Source organism: Corvus moneduloides, chromosome Z (genome assembly GCF_009650955.1).
Source record: "Corvus moneduloides isolate bCorMon1 chromosome Z, bCorMon1.pri, whole genome shotgun sequence".
Taxonomy (NCBI): Eukaryota; Metazoa; Chordata; class Aves; order Passeriformes; family Corvidae; genus Corvus; species Corvus moneduloides.
Genome location: NC_045511.1, coordinates 67944726 through 67968466, shown reverse-complemented (window position 1 = coordinate 67968466; position 23741 = coordinate 67944726). Strand labels below are relative to the sequence as shown.

The 23741-nt window shown below is 42.9% G+C and overlaps 1 protein-coding gene across 8 annotated transcripts in view; it reads right to left on the bottom strand.

Moving 5' to 3' along the window:
* The window catches only part of IQGAP2 (IQ motif containing GTPase activating protein 2), a 124205-nt gene extending 102127 nt beyond the window's left edge, over window positions 1–22078 (bottom strand). For 7 of the 8 annotated variants that reach the window (XM_032096250.1, XM_032096252.1, XM_032096257.1 and 4 more), the window contains exons 1-2: window positions 21980–22077; window positions 199–298 (exon numbers count right to left, since the gene is read on the bottom strand). In XM_032096250.1, coding sequence (XP_031952141.1) covers window positions 199–298; window positions 21980–22025 — 146 coding nt within the window. In that variant the 5' untranslated portion in view covers window positions 22026–22077. Of the gene's footprint in view, window positions 1–198; window positions 299–21979 lie in introns of all 8 variants that reach the window. The other variant, XM_032096262.1, reaches the window with a different exon arrangement.
* Window positions 22079–23741: the final 1663 nt, after the last annotated feature.

Sequence of the window (23741 nt, the reverse complement as noted above, 5' to 3'; positions counted from 1 at the left end):
GATTATTGCAAATTCTTTCTTTGAATCAGACTTTTCATATTGGGCATTAGTTTCTCATACTGAGTGCTATGATACTCCAACGTTCAGTTCATCCAAGTAATTCAAGATGTTGAATTAAAAATTGTGATGCTCAAGAACACAACAGGCCTGAACATCTGAATTTAAAGGCCAGAAATAAGTGTGCTTTCATTTACTTACCTTTTTGCTTCTTCTAAGTGGCACAGATACTCATAAGCAATATTCTGACGCCTCCTCTCATCCATTTCCTCTGCAGAAAGCCTTTCATCATCCACAATAGCTGCAAACAGAAACCCATATCAAGTTACACATAAGTCTGGGTGACTTTTAGAGCAATTTTACTTAGAACCTGGGTGAATTGCTGAAGAAGGGAAATTAAAATAGCTATCGCTTCACTTTAAAACAGGCTTTTTATAGTATGGTGCACAAAGATGTCTAGGTCACCAAGAGTATTCTGTTCTCTCTTCAGTGAACTCAAGTTCCACTTCCTCAAGACCAAGCATGTATTGCAGTGAGGCCATTACCTGGTTTGGTGGCAGGATGGAGCACTCAAACATGGGGGGCTGAGGCTGGGAGTCAGCAGAGCTTCAGTTTACACATCCTCAGAGAAGTTTGAGGACTCTCATAAGGAAGCTCAAGGCAAGAAGTGGGTGGAGCAGCCCCAGGCTAAGCAGATCCTCAATAACAGGGACAAAGACAGCACACTGCAAAGGTATCTCAAGGACAAGGTGGGAATTGGTTACAACTTCAGGAACCCATGAGACTGCAACATGCTGAGCTGCCTCCCACTGATGGAGGTGATGAGGGTTGTAATCAAATGAACCATCTGTGGTTTCTCCTACTTGCTGCTGCAACCTCATCACCTCCCATAAAAACACTCTCCCAGTCTACTAAGGATGTCTGTGCACATCTCCAGCTGCAAATTACCCCAATTATTTACAGCTACTAGCCAGTAACTGGTCTCTCTCTACTTGTGGAGTACAGAGGGGGCCTCTGTGAGCAGCTCTCCAATTCTTCCAAATGGGAGTTTGAAGGAGCATACTGTAGTGCTGACTCGTAGGTGAATTTCAGCCACAGCAGGTGAGACTTCCGGAAACAGCCTTCAGCATAAATCAGTTACCAAGATGACACGCTGTTTGTACTAGGCTGACAGTTGGACCAGATCATCTTGAAGATCTCTTCCAACCTTGACGATTCTGTGAAAAGATGGGGTCTTCCATTCCCTCATGTTTCTCACCCATGTATTCACATTACCTCTCATGTCATAGCTGGCAACCCAGTGGCTGCATCAGTGAACCAGAACAAGGGGCAGCTCTTGCTAAAGAGACCTGTTTCTGGGAAAATTGACTCCCTGATCTGAGCCACTGCACATTTGCAAACACAATGGTGGGGGCACAAGGGAGGGGGCGGAAATGCAGGGCTGGGCCAGCTACCTTCTGTGGCAGCCCACAAGCCGGTTAACTGAGAACATCATGACATCCTCAGTAAAAAAACACAGCCCCTGCTTCTCCTGAAATGCACTATGACATGCTTTGTTAGTTCCATTCCCACACAGACTCCCGCATGCCATGAGCAAGTTCTCAGCTTTTCCCTGACAATTGTTTCAAGTAGTGGATAAACACTTTCTGGTCATGGATACAGGCAACTCAAGTAAAAGGCACTTAAAACCAGCAGGACTCTGGGCTTTGCAAGTACTTGCATACTTTGAAACCTGTACCTCAAAAAAAAAAAAAAAAAGTCAGAAAAATTATCTCACATGCATTTACTGAAGACACAGAAGAAACTACATTACTCGGCCACGTTTTGGATTGATGCTACCATACATTTGTTAATGTCTTGTATAGCTGCTTCAAGCTTCGTAGTTTCAGTTTTAATGACCACATAAGAGTTGATGTGTCTCATCTTCCTTTGCTTTTAAGATTCCTCTTCCTAATTACCCAGATGTTTCATACACCAGTCAAACAAATACATGTCTTGCTCAGAGTTTCTTTCAAGTCTGGTAGCTCCAATAAGCATGACTCACTCTAAAATGAGCTCTCAGATACTGTAATCAGGATATCACTTGCCATGAACCAAAACATTAGTTTGGAGGCAAACATGGGATGCCAATGGTAAAACACTGTGCCTGGCAAACTGGCCATGGAGGCTCCTCTAGTACTGCTCTTGCCCTCACCACCATCATCACAGCCAGGACAGACTGCTCCTACTCCATGACACAGCTCCTCTGCTGCAGAGGGCTCCTGACCGATACCTGGGGCCACTTTTCAGAAGCTCTCCCAGCTATGAGTGCTCATAAATGGAGACAAGTGCTGTCAGAAGAGCCCAGCTGATTGTCCTAGCTGGCTATGGTCCTGTCAGCTAGGGTGGGACAGCCAATACCCCCCATGACAATTCCCACGCCCTGTTCCTCTTAACTTGTTGAACAGTCTTTACTCCTGCCCTCCAAAGACAGCTCAACACAGCCATAAGCAAAGCAGCAAAAAAGGCAGCTTGTCTGAAGGTAGGTGAAGGAAAACCACATGACCCATTTGATAAGTATCAGTCTAGGAATTAACCTGAATAACACTAATGCTTTACAATCTAGTCCTGGATCTGCACATCCATGGGTGCCTCCCATCCCCAACAAAGGCATCGCAGATCAAGCAGCCCTGGCCAGCCTCAAATCCCTCATTAAAATTATTTACAAAGATTGATGAGAGTGGATGAAGGCACCAACAGATATTGTGGAATTGTAATAGTTGTTCTGCTTAGCCAACACTGCAACAATGAGAGGAAAGGGCAAGATTCAAGAACAAGTAGACACTGGGAAGTGGAAAACCCAGCTCCTTTCTAGAGGACGTATCAGCAGCTCATAAGCTGTAAATCAGACTTTTTTCCTGTCAGGGCCAAAACAGCTAAAGTTTCCAGGCTGAGTATCTGAGCAGTGAAAATAAAGAGCACAGGGAATGTCAACACCTACAGTGCTAATCTTGGGAGGAGTCTCTTACAACACCAGCTTCCAATAATGATTACATACTTGCCCTCTAGCATATACTGGTTTCAAAGCAACTGTGCTATCACATCAAGAGTGGTTGCAGACACAATTTTAGAAATAGTAATGACAACCTGCAGGATAAAGGTGGCCTCAGGACTGAGGTGTAGAGGCAATTACTTTGAAGACTTGGCTTCTTAAAGTCTAGTCTATAATATATTTTGGCAAGGGCTTCAGTCTTTGACTAGAGCCCTGCATATATCCTTCTTCAAACAACCTGAGAGCATCCATCAAGCCAGCTGCACCAAGTTCAACACACAAACAAGTTTGGTTTGGAGACAGAAACCTCAGTCTTTCTGCTTAACAGAGCAAGTATTAGTCAGAAGACTAGGAAGATTGATGAAAGAATAAACATATTTCTGCTATATCAGTAACTTTTTGATAATGCTCAGCTCACAAAGGAAGAGAGTGCTGCAACAAAGGGTGTCATGTGGCAGAACAATCAGGGCTGGGCTTCACTCTACCAAGCAGGATCCTGACACAAAATGTTCCAGCTGAAAAGATCCAAATGCCATAGAACAAGGCACACTCTACATCTAAGCTATACAGAGGGGGAAAAAAAAAAAATGTATCTCAACATCTTACGATTAAATTCATCAATTACATGGCTTAATTTCAAATTGAGAGGAAAAATCTAAAATATTGCCTCAAAGAGGGAATGTTAACAGTGCATCTGGACAACCAACAAGAACTAATAAAAATGCTAGCCTTAACGCTCTCTATTTCAATTCATTTTAGAGGTTGTCATCCTGTTAGCCAACAGTCAGTAGACACAAAATGTGTTAAGACACCAAGTTCACTCAGACATTTCTTCATTAAAAAAACAGTAAAGGAAGAGTGTGTATGAAACACATGGAACAGTGAGCAGTACTAAAGCTTAAACTGCCACACATGAGAGAGACTGATGCTAGTACTCAGTATGGTGCACCAACTTTCTAATTCCTCCCACAACTGACTCAACAGAAATAAAATAACATTCTCCTAACAGCTTCCTACATACATATATTCTACATATTTAGCACAAAAATGTTTACCAAGGAGTTTTCCTAAACTGAGAGACTTGGTCATCTTCCATCAACTGACACCTTGCACTCACACGCACCTTCCTCATTCTAAAATTGTCCTGTGTAGGCAGTATCTAGGACTAATTGATGTCTGGGGTCTGGTTATGAATTGCAAAGCTTTCTGATGTGCCCTGATCCAAGACAGCTGCTCCAGTTGCTGGCAAATACTTGGAACTATGTCATTTGCTGACCACAGAGCTGACAACTCAACCCAACGTGCTCCACATACCTACAGCCAACATGGTGCCTGCAGGATTGACTAAGTCTGACTCAGCATTAGTAGACAACATGAAAATATTTTGAATTTCTGGATTTGAGTAAGTTTTCAGAAATAGAGCCACCACTTCTGAAGATGCAATATTATTACTGAAACTAGCAATCCGCCCAGGTGCACAAGAGCCACTGGAGCCATGAACAGAACTAACAGAATCTGGAAAGAGAACCAAAACTTCAGGTTCACATAGATGTGGTCACTTTACACAAGAATTTTAAAAACAAGTACTGTCTCTGTAAATGTAATCCAGTTCAGAGTTCACCCTCATATTACATCCATGACAAGGATTTTGGAGGTCCCAAGCTCACAGGGATAATTTACACTGATACTGAGTTTACTGGAAATCTAATCACTGTTTCAGTGCCTCACCACTCAAAGAATTTCTTCCTAGTGGCTAATTTAAATCTACCCTCTTTCAGTTTGCAGCCATTCCCCCTTGTCCTATCACTACAAAGCCTTATAAAAAGTGCCTCTCCATCTTTCTTGTAGGCCACAATAAGGTCTCCTGGATCCTTCTGTTCTCCAGGCAGAACAATCTCAATTTGCTCAGCCTGTCCTCACAGGACAGATGTTTCAGCCTTCTGATCATTTTTGTGGCCTCCTCCTCTGGACCCGTTTTAACAGATCCGTGTCCTTCTTATGCCTGGGGCCCCAGAGCTGGATGAAGCACTCCAGATGGGCTGCTATGTGGCTGGAGTGGAGTGGGTATAATCGCCTCCCTCGACCTGCAGGTCACAGTAGTTTATGTTTGAGTTTACATTAACTAAGGGGAGTTTCACAGGTCTAATTTGCAACAGTTTGCAAATTAGTCATGGATCTGTGGATTGTACTTTTAGATTATGCTAAACTTAAAATTTCTGTAATATGTAAGGAAAAGTAACATTTGTAACAAGTTCTGAATACAAATTTACAGAATACTTTATGAGGCATAATCCTTAAATTATTCAGGTACAACCATTTACCAAAGAGTTTTTGTTATCTTGAAAAACTGAGGCTGGAAAAAAAGCCCTGCAAAACCTACAACAGCACTTAAGGCTTCCTGGTCATTAATTTTCTCTCAGACATACAACTATCTGCAATAGTTCAAGAACAGCACATGGCTGCTTCTAGCAGGCAGACCCTCTAATAAGGCATTTGCCACAGACATACCAAAGGACTTCTTATACTGAAGAAGGCAAAGAAAGGAACAGAAGCTTTTATTTCCCAGGGCCAATCCCCCTCAGTTTCCTGCCACCAGGGACTTTTTCCCATGGCAGGAGAGACGTGAGCAATAAGGAGGAGAGCTCTTTTGGCACCACAACAGGGAAGCTCAATGAACAAGACATAACAGATGATGGAGAGAACAAAATCCTCTTACAGTGATAGAATAGAATTTGTAAAGTCAGGGTTGCGCGCGGGGGTGGGGGGGTGAAGAAAGATACAGGAGAAAATACTGTAAAATGCTGGGATAAAAGTTTTTCACTAGAGTGTTTGAATTAAACATTAGCTAAACCACATTTGGCAGTCTCAGCTGTCTGCTGTCCGAGCCACACAGTAAGCAAGGCAAGGCAGTGTTTCAGTCCACTGACAAGAAGGTCTGCAAATTCTGTTTATGTCCCCCTCACACCTTCCTGCCTCCTCCTCCCAAGCTCATATCCCCTACCCAGTATTAATACACTCAAAAGTACTTGACAGAGCCATGCTATAACAAAAACAAAAGCCCGGGAGTCTTTCCTGCACAAAAACTTCTGACTGGCCACAGTTTGCTGGCCACAGCCAGTTCCAGTGATAGCCAAACCCAGTACAACAGGCTCTAGGCAGCATCCCATTTATGTCTCCCTGTACTGTGAGAACCTTAAGCATTTGTCATCACAATTCAGTGCTGTAGTTTCAAGAAGAAGCTAGTTGCATTTTAGATGGTCACAGTGACTTAAAACCTTACAGTCGCTGTGACTTAAAACACAGTATTGTTTTAAGTTCAAATAACTTACGCTATTTGAGAACATACAACTATTTTGTCCTAGTTTGAAAGAGGCCAGTAAATTCATCTTTTTATTCCTAGTAAAAAAATCACACTCTCAGGTACCCATCACCCCAGGAGTGCCTGCCTGGGGCAGTTCAACTCCATGGTTGCTCCTAGTTTGGCAGTTCACATGCTGTCATTGCACCAACACAGCACCAGCCAAGACCTGTACCTGAAGCAGGTTGAGCTGGCAATGCTCTGAGGCAGGCTCACTGCTCCCTGAGCTGTTCTCACTGCAACAGGACAGGAGCTCAGAGCACTGGCAGGAAGTTGCAAAATACAGGGAAAAGATACATGTACAGATATCAGAACGACACTTCTCAAAGCTACAAGCAGATGGAGTTCCCCCCGCCGAGCCTCCACTCCCAATATCAACTTGCAGGTATCTAACGTAACAGTTTATTAAATATGCAGAAGAAACTATGTCAACTATAACTATGTGAACAGAGATAATTCAATAGGCTACAACGAAAAAATGGCTTTACAGCACCAAACACCAATTACAGGTGTTCTGTTAAGGTACTTTTTTACCTACAGGTCTATTGTTATGCTGGAAGTTATTTATCTTTGGATGAAAAATTTAAGGCTTGGATGAAAACAGCTTTCTATAGACTTCTTCTGTCAAAAAGTACAATTGCAAGCAACTAGCATGTGTCTCACAGTAATAAAACCAGATGGCCTGAACCTTTTTCTGTGTCTCCAGTTAAGGGCATTCAGTCCATTCCTTGAACATTTGCTCCAAGAAAGGGCTCTAGACAAAGGCAGACACTGCAAGCACAAAAAAACCTACCACAGCTGTGAACTTGGAGGCCAGATTCACATGAGACAGTAGACTAATACACTTAATTAAAGCATAAGGGTGTCCAATATGCCATTTTTCAAATGTTCCCAACATTGAACTACTCTCTCCCTCCCTTAAAAAATTGCTGTATCTCTCCTAATCTAGTTATTTCATTGTCAAAGCATGCAGGCTCATAGTTTCAAACAAAAATACAAATGCATGCTCTGGCCAGAAGATAGATATTATCCGTTCTCACAAATTGTGTGACACACAGGATCTCCAGGGCCACTGCTCTGGACTAGGTCTCACTGCCAGACACTGCGCAAACAGGGAAAGCAAATATGCACCATTAGCATGGGAGTGTTGACAACAGACATCCAGTAAAAAACATCCTGATGTAAAATTAAAAATGTTTGCTAAACCAGTCTTTCCCCTGAGCTTTCTCATAGAACCTCATTCCTGTGCATTTACTCCCAAGTCCTCCTCCTCCTCCCATTTCCTTGATAAAGGTCTTATTTCAGTCTTACGTCTCTGTTACCACAAGGACAGCCACATCCATTAACAGATACTGAGCACTATTGCAATACATGGACCTTGGGACTATCGTACAAGGGGACAGTGATGCAACAGCAACCACATTCCATGTTCCTGGAGCCAAGTGTCAAAACCACTTCATTTCAGTCGGACACAGTAGGGCTCCTCAGACACATCTCAAGATACTTCAATCTCCACAAAGTTTAGAAAATGTCTCATTTAACCACAGACACAAGATGGTTTTGGCATTGACCAAGTCACTACATGCACTGCCAGAAAGTTTAACATTGAATTTTCTGCTTACAGGTACACACATCCTGCACTCTGCTTTTAAACCTCAAGCTTTTTATGGTACCATCAAGTGAGACTTAAGCAGAGGTAAATATTAAAAGACACTAAGTAGCTCTGACATTACCTTATTCTATGATGATACTAGAGCATAGACATCTCTTTTCTAGTAGCATCCCTTAACCCTGTGCAGAAAAATAACATGTTTCATTCTATCGGAACTTCATTATAATTGTTCAGTATGTTTGGAAGAACAAGGAGAAAAAGTAATGGAGTTGAAGCAGATCAAAGCCCAGACATTTTCAGTTAGCTGCAAGTGTTGCCATCTTTGATTACAGGATGGGATGGAACGCAATGTATCCAGCTTATTGCTCAACCACTTCCACCAACATCTAACTGCTGGTCTCACCGTCTCCAGCAATATTTGGTGTAATTGCTTAATAAAATTGTAACTGTTTATCTTTGCATACTTTGCTAGCTGGTCAGTTCAAGGCACAACAGGTTTTCCTAAGATTCAGGTGCTCTAAAAATTCTGTTAAAACTCTAGCTCCTTTCTATGACCTTAAACTTTTAGGTCAACTTAAACAATTGACCTTAACACTCTTCACTCATGGGGTTTTTTTGTTGGTTTTTTTTTTAAACACTCTTTACTCATACTCACTATTTACTAACAAACCCTCAGTCTAGGTTCCCAAAAAAGTCACAAGTCTAAGGAAGCACTCAGACTAATGGACCCTGAAGAGGCAGTGAACACCAATTACAAGCTATTTCTTTCACTTACAGGCCTTACTATCTCCACATGCTTAGTCCAAACACATTAGCACGGCCAAACTTCAAGGCAGCTTTCAGAAGGTTACACGGTATCTCCTCCAGCTGGAAGGTTTGTTTAGTTTCCACATACTTACAGCAGGAATGACATTTTTCATGCGGGCTTGAAAAAAAAACCCACAATTTTTTGAAGGCTTGAGGCGTTCAAAATAATATTGCACATTTGACCAAGCTTTCCTTCTCCAGAGATTAGTTCATGAGAGAACAAATAAAAAAGTGTCAGATTTCTTTGCCACCTTTATACACTCACTATTTTCTTAAATAAAGAACTTGTCATTTGAATTCTACGTATTTTGATAAAGTTACCTTTTGCTCTGTTCATGTCACTGGAATTACTTCAACCTGTTTGCTTTTTATTAGTAATACACTTTAATAATCCTAAATAAAAGAGCCAAAATTTTACCATATGGATTCCATTTCCTTACATTTTACCTACTGTGACCTCAATTCAACTTAACACAAGCAGACTGTTAATGAAATAATGAGGACAGTTTAATCTTGCCAGGCTAGTAAAATGCACCATGCAACTATGAAAGACAGAAAAATGCTAGTGTCTAGAGTGTGCCTTGGTATCAACCCTGTAATTAGATTTGTCAGAAGACAAATGCAAGTCTTTTGCCTACAAATGCCATCAAATTTATTTTTAGTATTAGGCAGTTTATATTTACTTTTTCTCTGAATAGAATTGCAGGTATATCAATAAGTCAAATGTATACACACATCTACACAAAAGGACAAGTAGCTTGTGGGCAGTAAAACACTGTGATGATCATGCAAAGAGAAAAAAAACTAATCCAAAAGGCATTCATCCCTATGCAAGCAGTTGGAATCAAGAGCCACAAATTAACAGGAAAGATGACTGTGTCTGCAACCTTCGGCAGAACCCCAAAGGCAACTTTCATTCTGTGTAATCACACCACACCACTGCCTGTGGCCACAACCCCACCCATCAACAATGGTGGCAGGGCAGAAAGTCATTGCAGAAGTGGAGTGGAAGAACAGGAAAGTGGGGCTGGAGACCATCAGTATGTAGGGCAGGGCACAGACAGAACTCACTACAGGCAGTGCAAAATCCAGATTCAGGACTGTCTGCTCATCATGTGTTCACATGCGTTGTTACCCACACCTCTGTTGCACTCCTCTTAGCCATCTGCATAGCAAAACCTCTGACCTGGCAACAGTAAGATCGCCCTAGTTGTGTTGTTTAAGACATCTCAGCCAACACACAGGACCAGAATAAAGCACAAGGCTTACTTACATACAAAGAGGGACCATGGGTACTGAGGAAGGTAAGCATGTTTGACAAGAGCTACTATACTTCACCAAAGGCAAACTACTTGAAATTCACAACAAAGAGCATGACAAAGGTTTTCTGCTTCTGTTGATGCTCCTTGGTAGACATTCAGAAGACTGATAACCATTTAAACAGTAACCAATTAAGATAATGCCCTGCAAATGCTGCACAGGATTTTTGGCTAAGTCAGGACCTTGGTCGATTTCTGTTTCAGTCTTGAAAATGCCAGAAAACTGATCTGCATTACAACTTGAGGCCAGAACAGTGATTCATAAATACATTTGTAGCAAACCTCTACTACCCAGGGGCTGGTTAGGGAAGGCCTACACTTGAATGCAATAAAAGAGGAAGACAAGAACAGAGACAGGCAAAGTGAAAGAGAGGGGGAAGGATGAGCAACTCAGACCTCCTGAAAGAAGTTTGGGAGGAAAGGGTTACCAAATGGATTCAATACTCAGGTCATTGGAGAGTTGAAACCAGAAAGCTTCCTATCACCACATTCTCAGTACAGTAACCGACTTAAAGAAATGTGGTAAGGTGCAGCTTAAAGAACAGAAAAGGAGGATGACAAGCAGGAATTCTGGAATAAAAGAATCTGAGGGGAAATCTGTGTCTGGGTCACTAAGTAACTCAGACTGTAGAGCTGTAGGAGTCTTAGTCTGAACCAAGAGACTCCAGAGGACTGAAACACCTGTCTAGGAAAAGCCACAAGCAAGAGCACCACTTAACCACTGATTAAATTGGAAATCACCATGAGAAAGACTGCAGTGTGGAAACCCTCAGCCTTGACATCTGGTCTTTATTCTTCATTTGACAATTCATCTTCTGCTTCTTTCACAGCCAGTCTGCTGCAGCGTCCTTCTACCAAGGTCTGAATAAACCATCTGCTTCACTTTTTCCACATTCTGAGAGGAGCTCCAGAAAACACCAGAAATGTTGCAGCACATTTTTCCTTCAAGATACAAATTGAAGCATGTGAATATGCCACGGGGTTTTCAGCTTTAAACTGCAAGAACACATCTGCCTCTGCCTGCCTGGGTTTTCATTCCTCAATAATTATTACAGTCACAATATCTCCGAAGTTTGTAATTCAAATTCTTTGATTTATAGGCACAACAGCTTTTTTTTTTTTTAATCTTGGTGGGGAGAAAAAACCTTAAGCATTAGGGATAACAGAACTGAAAATTTAGTTTGCACCTACAGACACAGAGAATGAGATTGAACAGTTAATACAAAAATGGCTTCAAATTAACAAGAACATAAAGAAGTGCTGTATGTTCCACAGATACAGTAAGTTTAGGTGATGAGCAGGACCCTTGGGCACCCAGAGGCAGAGACAGAACACATAGCAGTTCCTGTCCTCCCTCCAACATTCCAGGCTCCCCTGGGAAGGCAGCTTTGCTGCTTGTTGAACAAGCCCCAAAACCACTGTGCATTCAGTAGCTGTTTCTACAGCTGATATGGCCCAGCACAGGCAGGAACAACAAAATAAAGGGTGGAGGTACAATATTAGTCTCACAAGCTAGAATCTCACTCCAAAACCTCTGTTGACTGTGCTGCTCCACATAGAGGCAGGAAGGCACAGTGGATAGAGATGCACCTTCTTTGTTCCTGCTTCATCTCATGGGTGAGATGATAAATTCCTGCAGGAAGAAGGCAAACACAGCATACCTGTGCAAGTACCCAGCTCAGAGGCAGTGCCAGGCCAGCAGTGACCTCAGTTACCACTTGAGGCCTGCTTGGCTGCCTTCACTATGCAGTAAGCAAGTGTTTGCAAAAGTACTGGAGCTGATACTGCTAGCTCCAGGGTAATCTCCTCCCAGTCCTCCCTAGTAGGTCACTTCAGGAGCACACTGCATAGGCAGGCAGGCATTGCTTGCAGGGCACTCGCCCACAGGGCTTCTGGACAACTCTGACCCTTAATTCTCATTCGCATACATACCCAGTAATGTGAATTAATTTTTCCTTCATCATCAGGAGTTAAAACCATAGGAGAGAACAAAATCACAAAACATTTGAGCCTTGAATAACAGGCCTTTGAGCAAGGTTTGAAAAGAGCAGACAAATCCTGACCTTTTAAGTCAGTACATCCAGAACATATTTACTGAAACTCAAAACTGCTCTGACAATGACACATCTACCATTGCATATATTACTGCAAAATCACCAGATACAGAGTGAGCTAGATGTTGCTCATAACTTATCAATAAACCAAGTACTTTTATTTCCAGGACAAGTCTTTGACAGCTGCACTCAAAAGATAAATTTTTACCCAAACTATACACTCAAGTTTCTAAGTATAACTATTTGTTCTACTAAATTTCCTCTAACCTGAAAGAAACTTTGTCGATAGCATCCTGAATAACTTAATTTTTCAGGTTATTTGCTTATGTCTACCCTATAACTCAAAGTAATTTCTGAGTTAATGGAGCAAGCACTGACCTCAGAACAGCCTCCTTGTTACCTTGAGCACATTTTCTCGAATGAGTTTCACAGTGACAATGTTAAATATCAATGTGTATAAAATATCAGGAGCATATCAGAAACATTGTGTAAACACCCCAAAACAAGTATTTTTGCTTGCTTGAAACAGCAATATTAAGACCACCAAAATAAAGGAAACATAACTAGCATTAAATCACTGTTACGGCAACAACAGTACAAACAATACACATAAACTTAACACCAAACTAAGTTATGTGTTAGCAATTTTTGAAGTCTCTCTCCAAAAAAACGAATTTGCATGCATAAGGACTGGGCACAGAATTTTATAACCTTTTGTACAGCTGCATTTTGTTTCCTTTCTTGAAGCACTGCTTCACAAAAATCGAGACATTTGCTCAGTTTGTAATGGTTCTTCCTCCAAGTTTTGCCCTGGTTTCCAACTCACACTGTATGGTCAGCTTCTTTATAATGAGGTATTTACAGCTGCAAGAGGGAGTGGAGCAGTGTAAAAATATAGCTACTCCATCCGCAGTATCTTGCCCAGGTGAGTTTCTACCATTCCTATTCTGTATGGTAACTTTCTGGGGAGACTCACAGTCACAACAAGCTTTGTTTATCAGAAGCATCCCTCCTCTTCCTGGCCTCGACACGAAAAGCTGTGAAGTGTGAGCACATGTGAAATACCTTCTACCTAATTTGTAACAGTTTTCATGCAAATGGTCAACTTTCAAGTCTGTACTTTGTAACTTGAGGAAATTATATTAAAAAAACTTGATCACATATCAATTGTTATCTGAAATGTGCCCAAGAATCTAGTGGAGACAACTTCTGCTGCTGCTATAGGAATCCAAATTTCTTAACTGCTCATTTCTTCATCCTTTTGGGGAGTCCATATAGGCCCGTCAATGGGCAGCATTTGCAGCCTACCAGTCAGCACCCTCCTGACAAGAGTTTCAGGAAGAAGAATACAGATGAACATTACAGAAATCCACCTCTGTTTTTATCAGAAACTTCTACAGTTATGAAGCTACTTAATTTTTGTAAGTGTGGCAACAAGAAACCAAAGCAAACCCTCTCCCCCCACCAAAAAAAAGAGGAAACTACTGAGTGTTATTGCCATGGTTAAGCGTTATAGGAAACACCAGCCTTTGTTTTGCCTGTTATTAACAACAATACTAAGAAATTTGATTCATTTTGTTCTAGGACAGCTCATATCTGTGTCATCTTCAGCAAAACCATGTGGTCTTACTTCTCATTTTCTATGTGTAGATACAAGTTGGTGCACAACAGCCTGGCTTTACAAGTAGTAAAAAGGCTGTGTATTTTCTGGATTATTCTAACCTGTTTGTTGAACATCACTACCATAGTCACAGGTGATACAAATTAGCAGGCAGTCACATCCAGTCCTTGAAGGTAAGCTATCTATCCACCTTCTGTAATCAGCTGCCGTGCAGCCTCGAATGCCAAGCCAAGCCTGGTTCATCTCCCAGCCTCCACTAAATCACAGTGAACAAATATGCGCTCTGCTGTGGCCTGAAAAGAAGTATTCAAAACAACTTCTCAGCTCAGATATAGCGAAATCACATTTACTGTGTGCCTGGTTTTAAAACAGCTGACCATTTTTCCTTGGTCAAAGCCCTGTCCCAGATTTCTCTACACATAATCCCTGCCCTACCCAGCACTCCTTCATGTTCCTTTTCAGTTACACCACAACATACCCATGCTGATACTTCAATGATTATTTATTCTGCTATACTGTATTGGGAACATATGGAATGTTAGAACTGTTTACCACTGAATAGAGACCATCCAGTCAGTTATAGCTTGGGTAAATCAGTTGGTCTTGAAAAAACTAAAAATCCCAGAAATAAGCAGCACATACCACAAGTTACATTCTCATCCCCACAGCTCTGAGGCCCTGCAAGTCAACAGCAATTTTATCAGCTACAAAAGAAGGTTGAAAAAGCATCTTGAATCTCACTTTCTACAAAAAAAAAAAAAAGCATTTATTTTTCTTTCTTATTTGAGTAGTCTAGAATTCAGACAGTTTCTTCAAATTTTCTTACCACTGTAGCATTCCCTGGCAAACACTGCCAAGCCTTTACTGACACAGATTTGTGAAATTACAGCAGTAATGACAAGATTTCCTCAAAAATATTTCTGCACTTCAAAACTCCTGGGGCAACAGAGAGCTGAAAGCAGCCCTAGCCCTGTCAGGCAGACAGGGCACAAGGGTGTCAGCAGCATCACAGCAGAGGCAGCTGAGGACACCAGGGCAATGCACGTGACACTCCTTCCTGTGTGCCCCAGTCCACCCTTGAGTTCTACCTGCACATTTTCCTGCCTCACCACAGGCACACTTTCCGGATCTCTATGTGCAGCAGCAGCACAACTTGACCTGCCATTCTTCCAGGTGTTCGTGCTCATCCCTACTGCAGCTACTACATCATGCTGGCAGACCTGCCTGTGGGCTCATGCTGCAAACCAGACTGGGGACCTAATCCAGCCAAAAATAATTCCATAGGAGGAGTCAAGGTCACCTCTTCCACCAGCAGAGTTGACTGAAAGCACACTCAAACCCACAGTTTCAGGGTGCGGTTGCAGAGCAATTTTAGCACCTCTAAATTCTGGCTGCAACAGTCCCACCTGGCCAGAAAGTCCCCCTGCCTTGGTCAGCAGGCAAGGCTGTGAGACCTGCAGTCATCCCCTGCAGAGACCAGAGGTGATTGCAAATCCAGCAATGCAAATCAGCTCTGCTAAGAGAGATTAGCTTCCTGACAGATTGGATATCCATGCTGGCAAGAGGTGAAGTTGTCTTCAGCAGCATGACAGAGCAGCTGAAGACAAGTTCAGGCTGCTGAAACCTCACCAGTTGCAGCAAAGCAGGAGATGGGATCCCAATGCAAAATAACACCAGTTAAAAACAACATCTTATAAAAAAATGTTGATCCTAGACACAGGATCATGTTCTCAACAAATCTGTGTTCTTGATTAGTTCAAGTTTTTTTGGCCTTGTTTCTAATCACTTCAACCAGAGTAGTCCCAGTACTCATCTACGCTTCCCCAAAACATCTTTGAAACAACCCCCTTAAAACACAAGTGAAGCATTTACTGGCCTATAGTTCGACCCTACAAGCCTGTGGAAAAGCAGTTGCCTTAATGAAGCACACTTCTGTACAGAGTTCGGGCATTTCCCATTCCAGCTGCCCCTGGATTAATCTGTGCTCTCCTCCCAGAACAGGAGGCTCCAATCCCACAAATATAACCAGTTTACAGAGCAGTTTTATAAATCAAGCACAAATCCAGGAGGTTATTCTTCATTTCAGGAGGAACAGACAGTAGAGGATTGATAGCCTGCATGACTACAAATTCCTCTTCACACTTTGAAGCATGGTAGGAGTTGGTTTAAAGACCTTGCTAGATGCCACAAAAGCTTTCACTGCACTTTCAAAGAAGCAGGTCAGAGTCCAGAAGAGAGGACTGGCAGAGACCACATCCTTCATCACTCACTTTAGCAGAAGCCATGAACTGCTTAGTCTGATACACGCAGGCCAAGATAAGCACCTGAGATGAGGACAGTAGTTTCTAACAACTTTGGAGCCTGGCTGGCAGACAAGGCAGGACCACACCTGGAGGCAGAAAGTCTTTATGGGCTGGCAGCAGTTTGCCAGCAGCTGTGAGTCAGAGCTCCGAAGTGCTTCTTGAATCTGATTCCTGAAGAATTTATAGCTGGACGACCTCAACTTTGGCAATAAGTGATAAAAAAGAACTGACATAATTCCTCTGGATAAGTATTTCTTGCTAGTGCATATTCATTTGAATGAAACAGTAATTTAACACTGAAATCAGCCACCAGCACAGGTTCCTAATGGCTGTTTATGTGCTTACACATTTCAAAAGGTATTTAGAAGCTAAATGTTTCACTGTGCAGAGTTTATAGGAACACCATCTGGATCAGCAGCCCATTCCCTCCCTCTCCCACCACCTTACCAAGGCCACTGGCCACCAGAGAACACACTGCAGGCACTGCCTGCCCCACCAGCCCTTCACCACCGCAGACCAGGGCACTCTTGTCCTGTGCCACAGCAACTGGCAAAACTCAACTGGAGTAGTGCCAGGGCAACATGTTGGTCTCCTGCACAACCCTATCCCTGTGTCAGACGTTCAGCAGCCCCCTTCTCCTCCCAGCAGTGAAAACCAAGCAGCATGTGTTCAGCAAACCTCTTCAAAGCCCAGCTGGCACCAGGCTGAAGGGGACATTGCTGTTTTCTGAAGGTGAACGCAAGTGCCAAGGTGCAGGAAGTGCTGACCCATGAATGACTGTCCCAGTCTTATCAAGGATCAGCAAATGAGGCGCATACAGCAGGCATCCCTCCTCAGAATGGGAGGCACCTGGCCCCTGTCCCCCCAGTCATGGTCCCCAGGCCAGGGGTAGGCACAACTCCTCTCCGTCCAGTACCCGCACTTTCATTCCACAACATGCAGTAGTTCAAGGATACGGGTTCCAAAAAAACAACGAAACAGCCCAAACAAGTGAAGCAAACACAGCAGGTTAATCATTTCCCACAAGGAGCAAGCACAAGAGAGCACACTTGCTTATCATCACACTGAAATATGACCCACCAGTCCTGCCTGTCACTGACAGGCTTTTTTTTCTGCCTTATGTGTAGGGTTATTCCTAGTAAAACATAGTCAGCTTGAACCAGCAATAGTATCAAGCAAACTTCGAGCTCAAAAAATTATGTAACTGAAACCCCACTTAACAGAACAGGCAAGCTAAAAATCTGCATGCTTCCTATTCCCTGCCTCAAGCATCGGACTTGATGTAGCACACTCACATGTGCTATAAATCCTGTTTCCAGTGCAGTATTAATATTTCCTGTTTCAACAGCATTCAAGTAGCTTTAAGCATGCTGTAACATAGCTCTGTCCTTTCTTTACCAGCAAACCTCATGGGAGATGAACCTGCTTTGTACAGAAAACACACAGAGAACCACTCCTACCAACTGAATTGTGCGCACTTGGTTAAACAAAGCAGTTAAACTTTTTGAGTGCTCATTCAGCAGTTTAATTATTAGCAACCTACAAAAGAGTGGAAGAGATAAACAGTGTATTTGGTTGCCAAATAACACCCATCAATAAAAAAGGAGAAAAGAGTTCTCATAAGTCACAAGCACTACAAGAAAGCATACACCCAAAAGAATATATATGCATAGGATACAGCAAAGCCTCTTTTTTTTTTAAGTTTAAAAAAAACCAAAATCCCATCTGTTTTCACTTAGGAAAATCCTATAGAACTTTTACCAAAAGACTTTTCCCCCTTTTTAGATTGAAAAACAGCTATTTGTTTCACTGCAGTTACTAGACATGCAGACAAATTTATAGTTTTTTTATGTTAAAACCTTTTTGAAAAGCCACTGGTTTGCAAACTTTCACATCCTGCTGAGCGAAGAAGCTAGGTTTCATAGAGAGGCATAGGCTGTGTTTCACTTCAGGTTTGCCCTGCCTGTCTCCACAGGCAGAGCAGCACTCCCTCATGAAGCTTCATGCTGCTTATGCGTCTCATCTCCAAATTCCTAGTGCCAAACAGTAGCAGTTCTGGGAGCCAGCACCAGAAGTACAAGCAACGCCCTCATCGCTGGATACCAAAGTCAGTTTTCCCCTGCATTAACCCATCATCCATGCCCACTGAAACTAGCTTTCTGGGCTCAGCAGCAGAGGTGAAGACTCATCTGTGTCTCCAACAGAAGCATCTGCTGATGTTGGAGCACCTAGTGTTTCTTCTACTCAGTAGGCAGGGACTCAGGGCATATATTAATTCAGCTACTCTGAGCATGGAAATGCCTAAAATCCTTTTCAAATCCAGACACTCATGGCCTCACTGTAGCTTCATTACATTCCTGGAAGTGCAGTGAAGCCATTCAGACAGTTCACAAAAACTTAAACATTTGTTTCTGCACACAGTTTTCAGGGAAAACCAGCTATAAAGGAACTGAGAGTATCAGGAAATGAGCATTCTCAAAGATACACCGTTGTCTGATTTGCTACCTTCCCATGTTCAAAACTTCATGTTTAATCTGTGAGCTACATCTGAGATCTATACTTTTTTCGTCTTCATAATCTTCCACAGCACAAAGCTTTTTTGTTGTAAAAATGGCTCATACATCTAGTTGTAATATAAGTCCCCATTCTCAGCAGTTCTGTGAACCTCTGCTCCTGATTGTGCTGGAATTGAGAAATAAACCAGGCAACAGCTGTAGCCAGACTGGAAACCACTATGTAAATTCAGTTGCAGTGTGCCTGTTAACATGGTTTCGGCTGTATAAGTGGCTTCCTTGTAAGTTTATGTTCTCACTTGAGTTGGTCCTGGAGATAAATATCTGTCTGAAGGGCTCAGTGGAGCAGCAACAGAAATCTCTTCTGCATCTCTTTTAAGCTATCAACAGTAAGTGGATTTGGAGGCACCTTTCAACAAGTGGTCCAGGAAGCCACAAAACTTTGGCCCTAATAGACTAAGGGAAGGCTCTAGGATTTTGCTCTGAGCTCTGATTCTCCCATGAACCATGCTCATCCTGAACTAGCACCCACCCAGAAAGGGACTGCCTTATTTGATTTCATTCATCTATTTCCAGACTTTAAATATGGCAGTGATCAGCTCTAAAATTTTTTTTCTAGATATTCTTTTTGTTACTATATCAGCAAAGCTTGTACTGTACAACTGCTTTTAGGTTAAGGATACGTCTTCCCAGTTACTCATTTTGTGCTACAAGGTTTTATTTTTAGGGAGAGTTCTTTTCCCCAGTTGTATCCGTCACTCTATAAAACACAGCCAAAATTTGCGTATGTCTTCTTCTCTAGTTATCAAAATGAAATGCTACTGATAGTCATTCACTGGTTTATAAAGTACATTGCAGAAAATTATGATAGTAAAATGCTAGCATTCTTCAGAGTAATACACAAACTCTGCTAGGAGCTTGAAGCCAAAGTCAAAAGTCCAAGTCAAGTTAAATGTTTAAAACAGTTCTAGGTCACTAAAGCAAGGAGTCTTAGAAATTTGATAGCCTAACTTGGACAACTTATTAACTGTTTAGGAAATCCAGCATAGATGTGGTGTTCTCAACAAAGGGAACTGTTTGCCAGTAATCCAAAGTGCAGTTTTAGTTATGTAGAGAACCTTCAACTTATGATGGGCTTTCCTAAGAGCTCAGATAACGCTAGTGTAGGCTTTCTAGTTAGAGAGCCTTTTCCTTTTTTGTTTTTTTTTAAGGTGCTGGATCTCTCAGTTTCTCAAAATGGCAGCCAAATGCAGTACAGATAAAGCACATGTATTTCTCTAGACACAGGCTAAAAAAACCAAACATGCACCCTACTTGTCACTACAGACAAGGCTATGGCTCGTTCTTTAAAGTACAGAGTTTTTTGGTGTTTGGTTTTTTTTTAAATATTGCCATCAGCCTGGCATATTTAAGAAGCCTTTGCTTAATCCCTTGAAAGGAATGTAATTTTAAATGCTCCTGCAGCAAAAATTGCACCCTATAAAGAAGTGGATGAAGTGTGGTACAGCAGCCACAGCTTTTCACTCAGGGAAGGACAGAATAACTATTGGATCCTGAGCAAGCAGCAATTATTGGTCAGAGGAGAAGTGCCAGTAGAAAGGACAAAGTGTACTCTCATCCACTCCTGTACCTGGGGGAGAGAGACCTAACACCAAGAGTGGCTACAACTCAGAACATGAAGTTCTCCATGGTAACCAGAACAAAATGCTCTCAACAAGCATAGCAAAGCATAAGCACCGAGAGAATAGACCATCTCTTCAAAACTATATTTAGCATCCTTAACATGGTCATTCTTTCCCCTAATAATTGAGGCCTATGATCTTTAAAATACTCTGAGCAGCTCTGGCAATAACGTAAATCATCCTCAGCATCCAGGGCAGGAACAAGGCTCAAAGGATAAGCCCTTTGCTTGAAGTCAAAACCTCATCTTTGGCTGTATCAGAAGTCACGACAAACTGATTTCTACCTGTCCAGACCCACATATTCTGAGACCAGCCAGGCCAGATCTGCACAGGAAAGTCACTGCTGCTGGAGTCTTGATGGGCATACAACAAACATTTCTGCATTGCAGGCAAGTGGACACTGTCCAAGCTGAGGCTGGAGCACGATGCAGCACACCTGGACACTGCCCAAGTACATGTGCAAAGCACAAGCAGCTGGGATGACTGGCTTCACAAGCAAATATTCACCTTTGGTAACACAGTAACATGGGCACTTAGACTATGCCTGTAGTAACCAGTGAACACACACCTCCACAAGGATCTCATCCACCTACTGGGTAAAATGGAAAATGAAACCTACAGTTCCCACAAACTGCCCCAACAGAGGGCATCAGTAGTGGGAACCAACCACCAGTAAGGGGAAACGCTCAGAAGAGCATGGCATTCTCCAAGCTGAAGGTCTTACTGCCAAGCACCGCTTTTTCTACCTGCCCTAGGTGGAATCAAGGTGGCCCCTAACACTGTTAAGGGGTTTTGTGTTTCTTTCTAAAAGGAGGTTTCAGAACCGGTTCTAAACAAAGCTACTACGATAAGAACTGGGAAGTTGCTCATTAGAACACAGGATGCCAGGGTTGTTGAGAACTTTGCAAATCATTTGCGTGTTCCCTTTTTCCAATGCCTGAAGCATCAAAGGCATTTCTTGTAGGAATGGCACAGCCATGGACTTCCACTGCTGTGCCCACAGGAGCCTGGAAAAGCACAGGAGAGTGCAGGATCCCAGCACGGCACACAGCATGGGCAGGAGAGCTCTGCAGCAGCAAGAGGTAAGGTGCTTCAGCGGTTTTTCTTAAATATACGTTTGGGAAGTAAATACACGTCCTCTAAAAAGAGATGCCTAGTACCTGCACAGTGTCTCCCCTCATCGCAATTACTTAAGAGTTGCAAAGTTCTAAGACAAAGTTGTAAAACTAGAAAGCAAAGGTTTAATTTTATAATCAGAAATTCCGAAGTGATAACCCAAAGGTTACAAAGTTACAACCTGAAACTACAGTCATAATTCAAGTTATGAAGTTACAACCCAAACCCATACCTGTAACACCAAGTTACAACGCTAAAACTCGAAGCTCTAATCTGAAACTCCAGAGCTGCAATGCGGAATTACAGCTCTAATCCATTCAGAAAGTTACAGAACAAAACGCAGCCCCACGAAAACCTGTTCAAAACCCAGCCGGAGCTGGCTGCGAGCTAACCGAAAAGGAGCCGGAGCGCTGCGCGCAGCCGCAGAGTCTGCTGGGCGGGTTTTATTTTGCCTCCAACTCGCTCTTTTAGTGCTAAACCGAGAAAGCTGGCAAGGGAGAGGAACGAACAAAAAAAAAGAAATTACTAAGAAAAGGTCCCGAAACGCCCCCCAGGAGCCCACTCACAGCCGTAGCGGGGCCGCTGCAGGGACGCCAGCTCCTCATGGTGCATCCTGCCGCCGCCGGGAAGGACGGCGCCGGCCCCCGCCCGCTCTCTTTATGCGCGGCCCGGGCCCCGCTGATTTGCTGCGCCCGCGGCCGCCACCGCCCCGCGCGGGGCCGGGGCCACCGGGGCGGCTCCGGCGGGGCCGGGGCTGCGCGTGTGCACGGGCAGAGCGGGGCGGGGGAGAAAGTGCGAAAAAACAGGGAAAAGGGGAGAAAGAAAGTGAGAGAGGAGGGGGGGAAAAAAAAACAAAAACCCAAAACCAAAACAAAAACCAGCAAAAAACGCAGAGAAGCGCCAGGTCAGAAAGCAGAAAAATAAGGGAAAAAAAACCCGACCGAGCCCAACCAAACAAAAAAAACCAACCTAATCCCCAGCCCCAAAGCAAAGAAAAAAAAAAAAAAATCAATCAAACAAAACCCCCCCAAAAACGGGAAAAAAGCCCCACCAGAAAACCAAAAATTAAAGCACAAAGAAACAAAATTCAATCCCCCCAAACCCTAGCAAAACAAGAAAAAAACCAAAAAGCAAGCAAAACAAACCACAAAGGCAAAACAAACCCCCTTAAAAAAAGGGGGGTTCTATTTCAAAAAAGGAATAGAAGAGTACAAAAAAAGTCCTAAACCCAAAAATCAAAAAGAAGAAACCCTTCCCTCCCAAATGCAGAAAAAAAACCCCAAACCAGCAATCAATGCAAACCGTCTGATAAAAAGGGAAACAAACCACCCCAAACCACCAAGCAATTTAAATAAACCTGATTCCACAGCGTAGAAGGCCGAAGAACCTCCCCTATGGTGTTTTGGCAGAGGAGACTCTGAAGAGAGGTGAAGAACCAAGCCCAAGACTCCCTCCTGTAGTTTTTGCTCTTTTGAAAAATTCTCACTCCCCACTAGCAGTGTTTTCATCAGGCCACAAAATCACCACCACCATCTGCAGGGAACCTTTGGAGTTGGGTGTACCTGTGTGGACCTGTCCCATGTTGGTGCCCCTTTCTAAGGGGTTTTGTGGGGGAGCTAGGCACATACCTCCATTTAAGACTTCTCTGCAGGGTGTCCCTCTCTGAGAGGGTTTGATTTTGGACAGCTGAGCAGCAAATCCATGAATCAATGATTCATGTTTTGTTGCCATGGGCTCCCAGGTCAACTATGAAATGCACCTGAAGATGGTCTGAGGGAGAGGTTTCTCAAATGGAAGTCTGTTACAGGGCAGGATCATACCCTCTTGACAGTCTCAAAGCCCCTAACATGAAGTTTTCTGGAAGACGGGATGAAGTAGTCTTCGTGCACAGCCCGTGGAACACAATGCACCTGAGCATGTTTGTATTTTAATGACAGATAGCAGGTGACTCAATGTGTATTTGCAGGTTGTCTGGAAAATTGCAGTCTCCTCTGTGATTTTCCACAGATTTGACAATGTCTGTAGTTTGTTTGTGAGGACTTTGTTTTGCTCGTTCCCTTTTTGCTCATCTCTGGCTGTTCTGGGCACAGATCACTGAGGTGGGGAAAGACACTCCTGATAATACTTAAGACATGGATTATTTAGGAAGAAAAGACTGACAGGGTACAGGAGAAAAACAACACCCAAGAGCAAACTCTGTTATTTTTCTTGAGGTCCTTTTGATTTCCTCTGTTCTCTTTTCCTCCATCCCTAGAGATCAGGGAGGATGACTTATAGCAGAGGTGTGTGATGCAAGCATCAACAGAGCTGCAGTCTGCACTCGGCTTT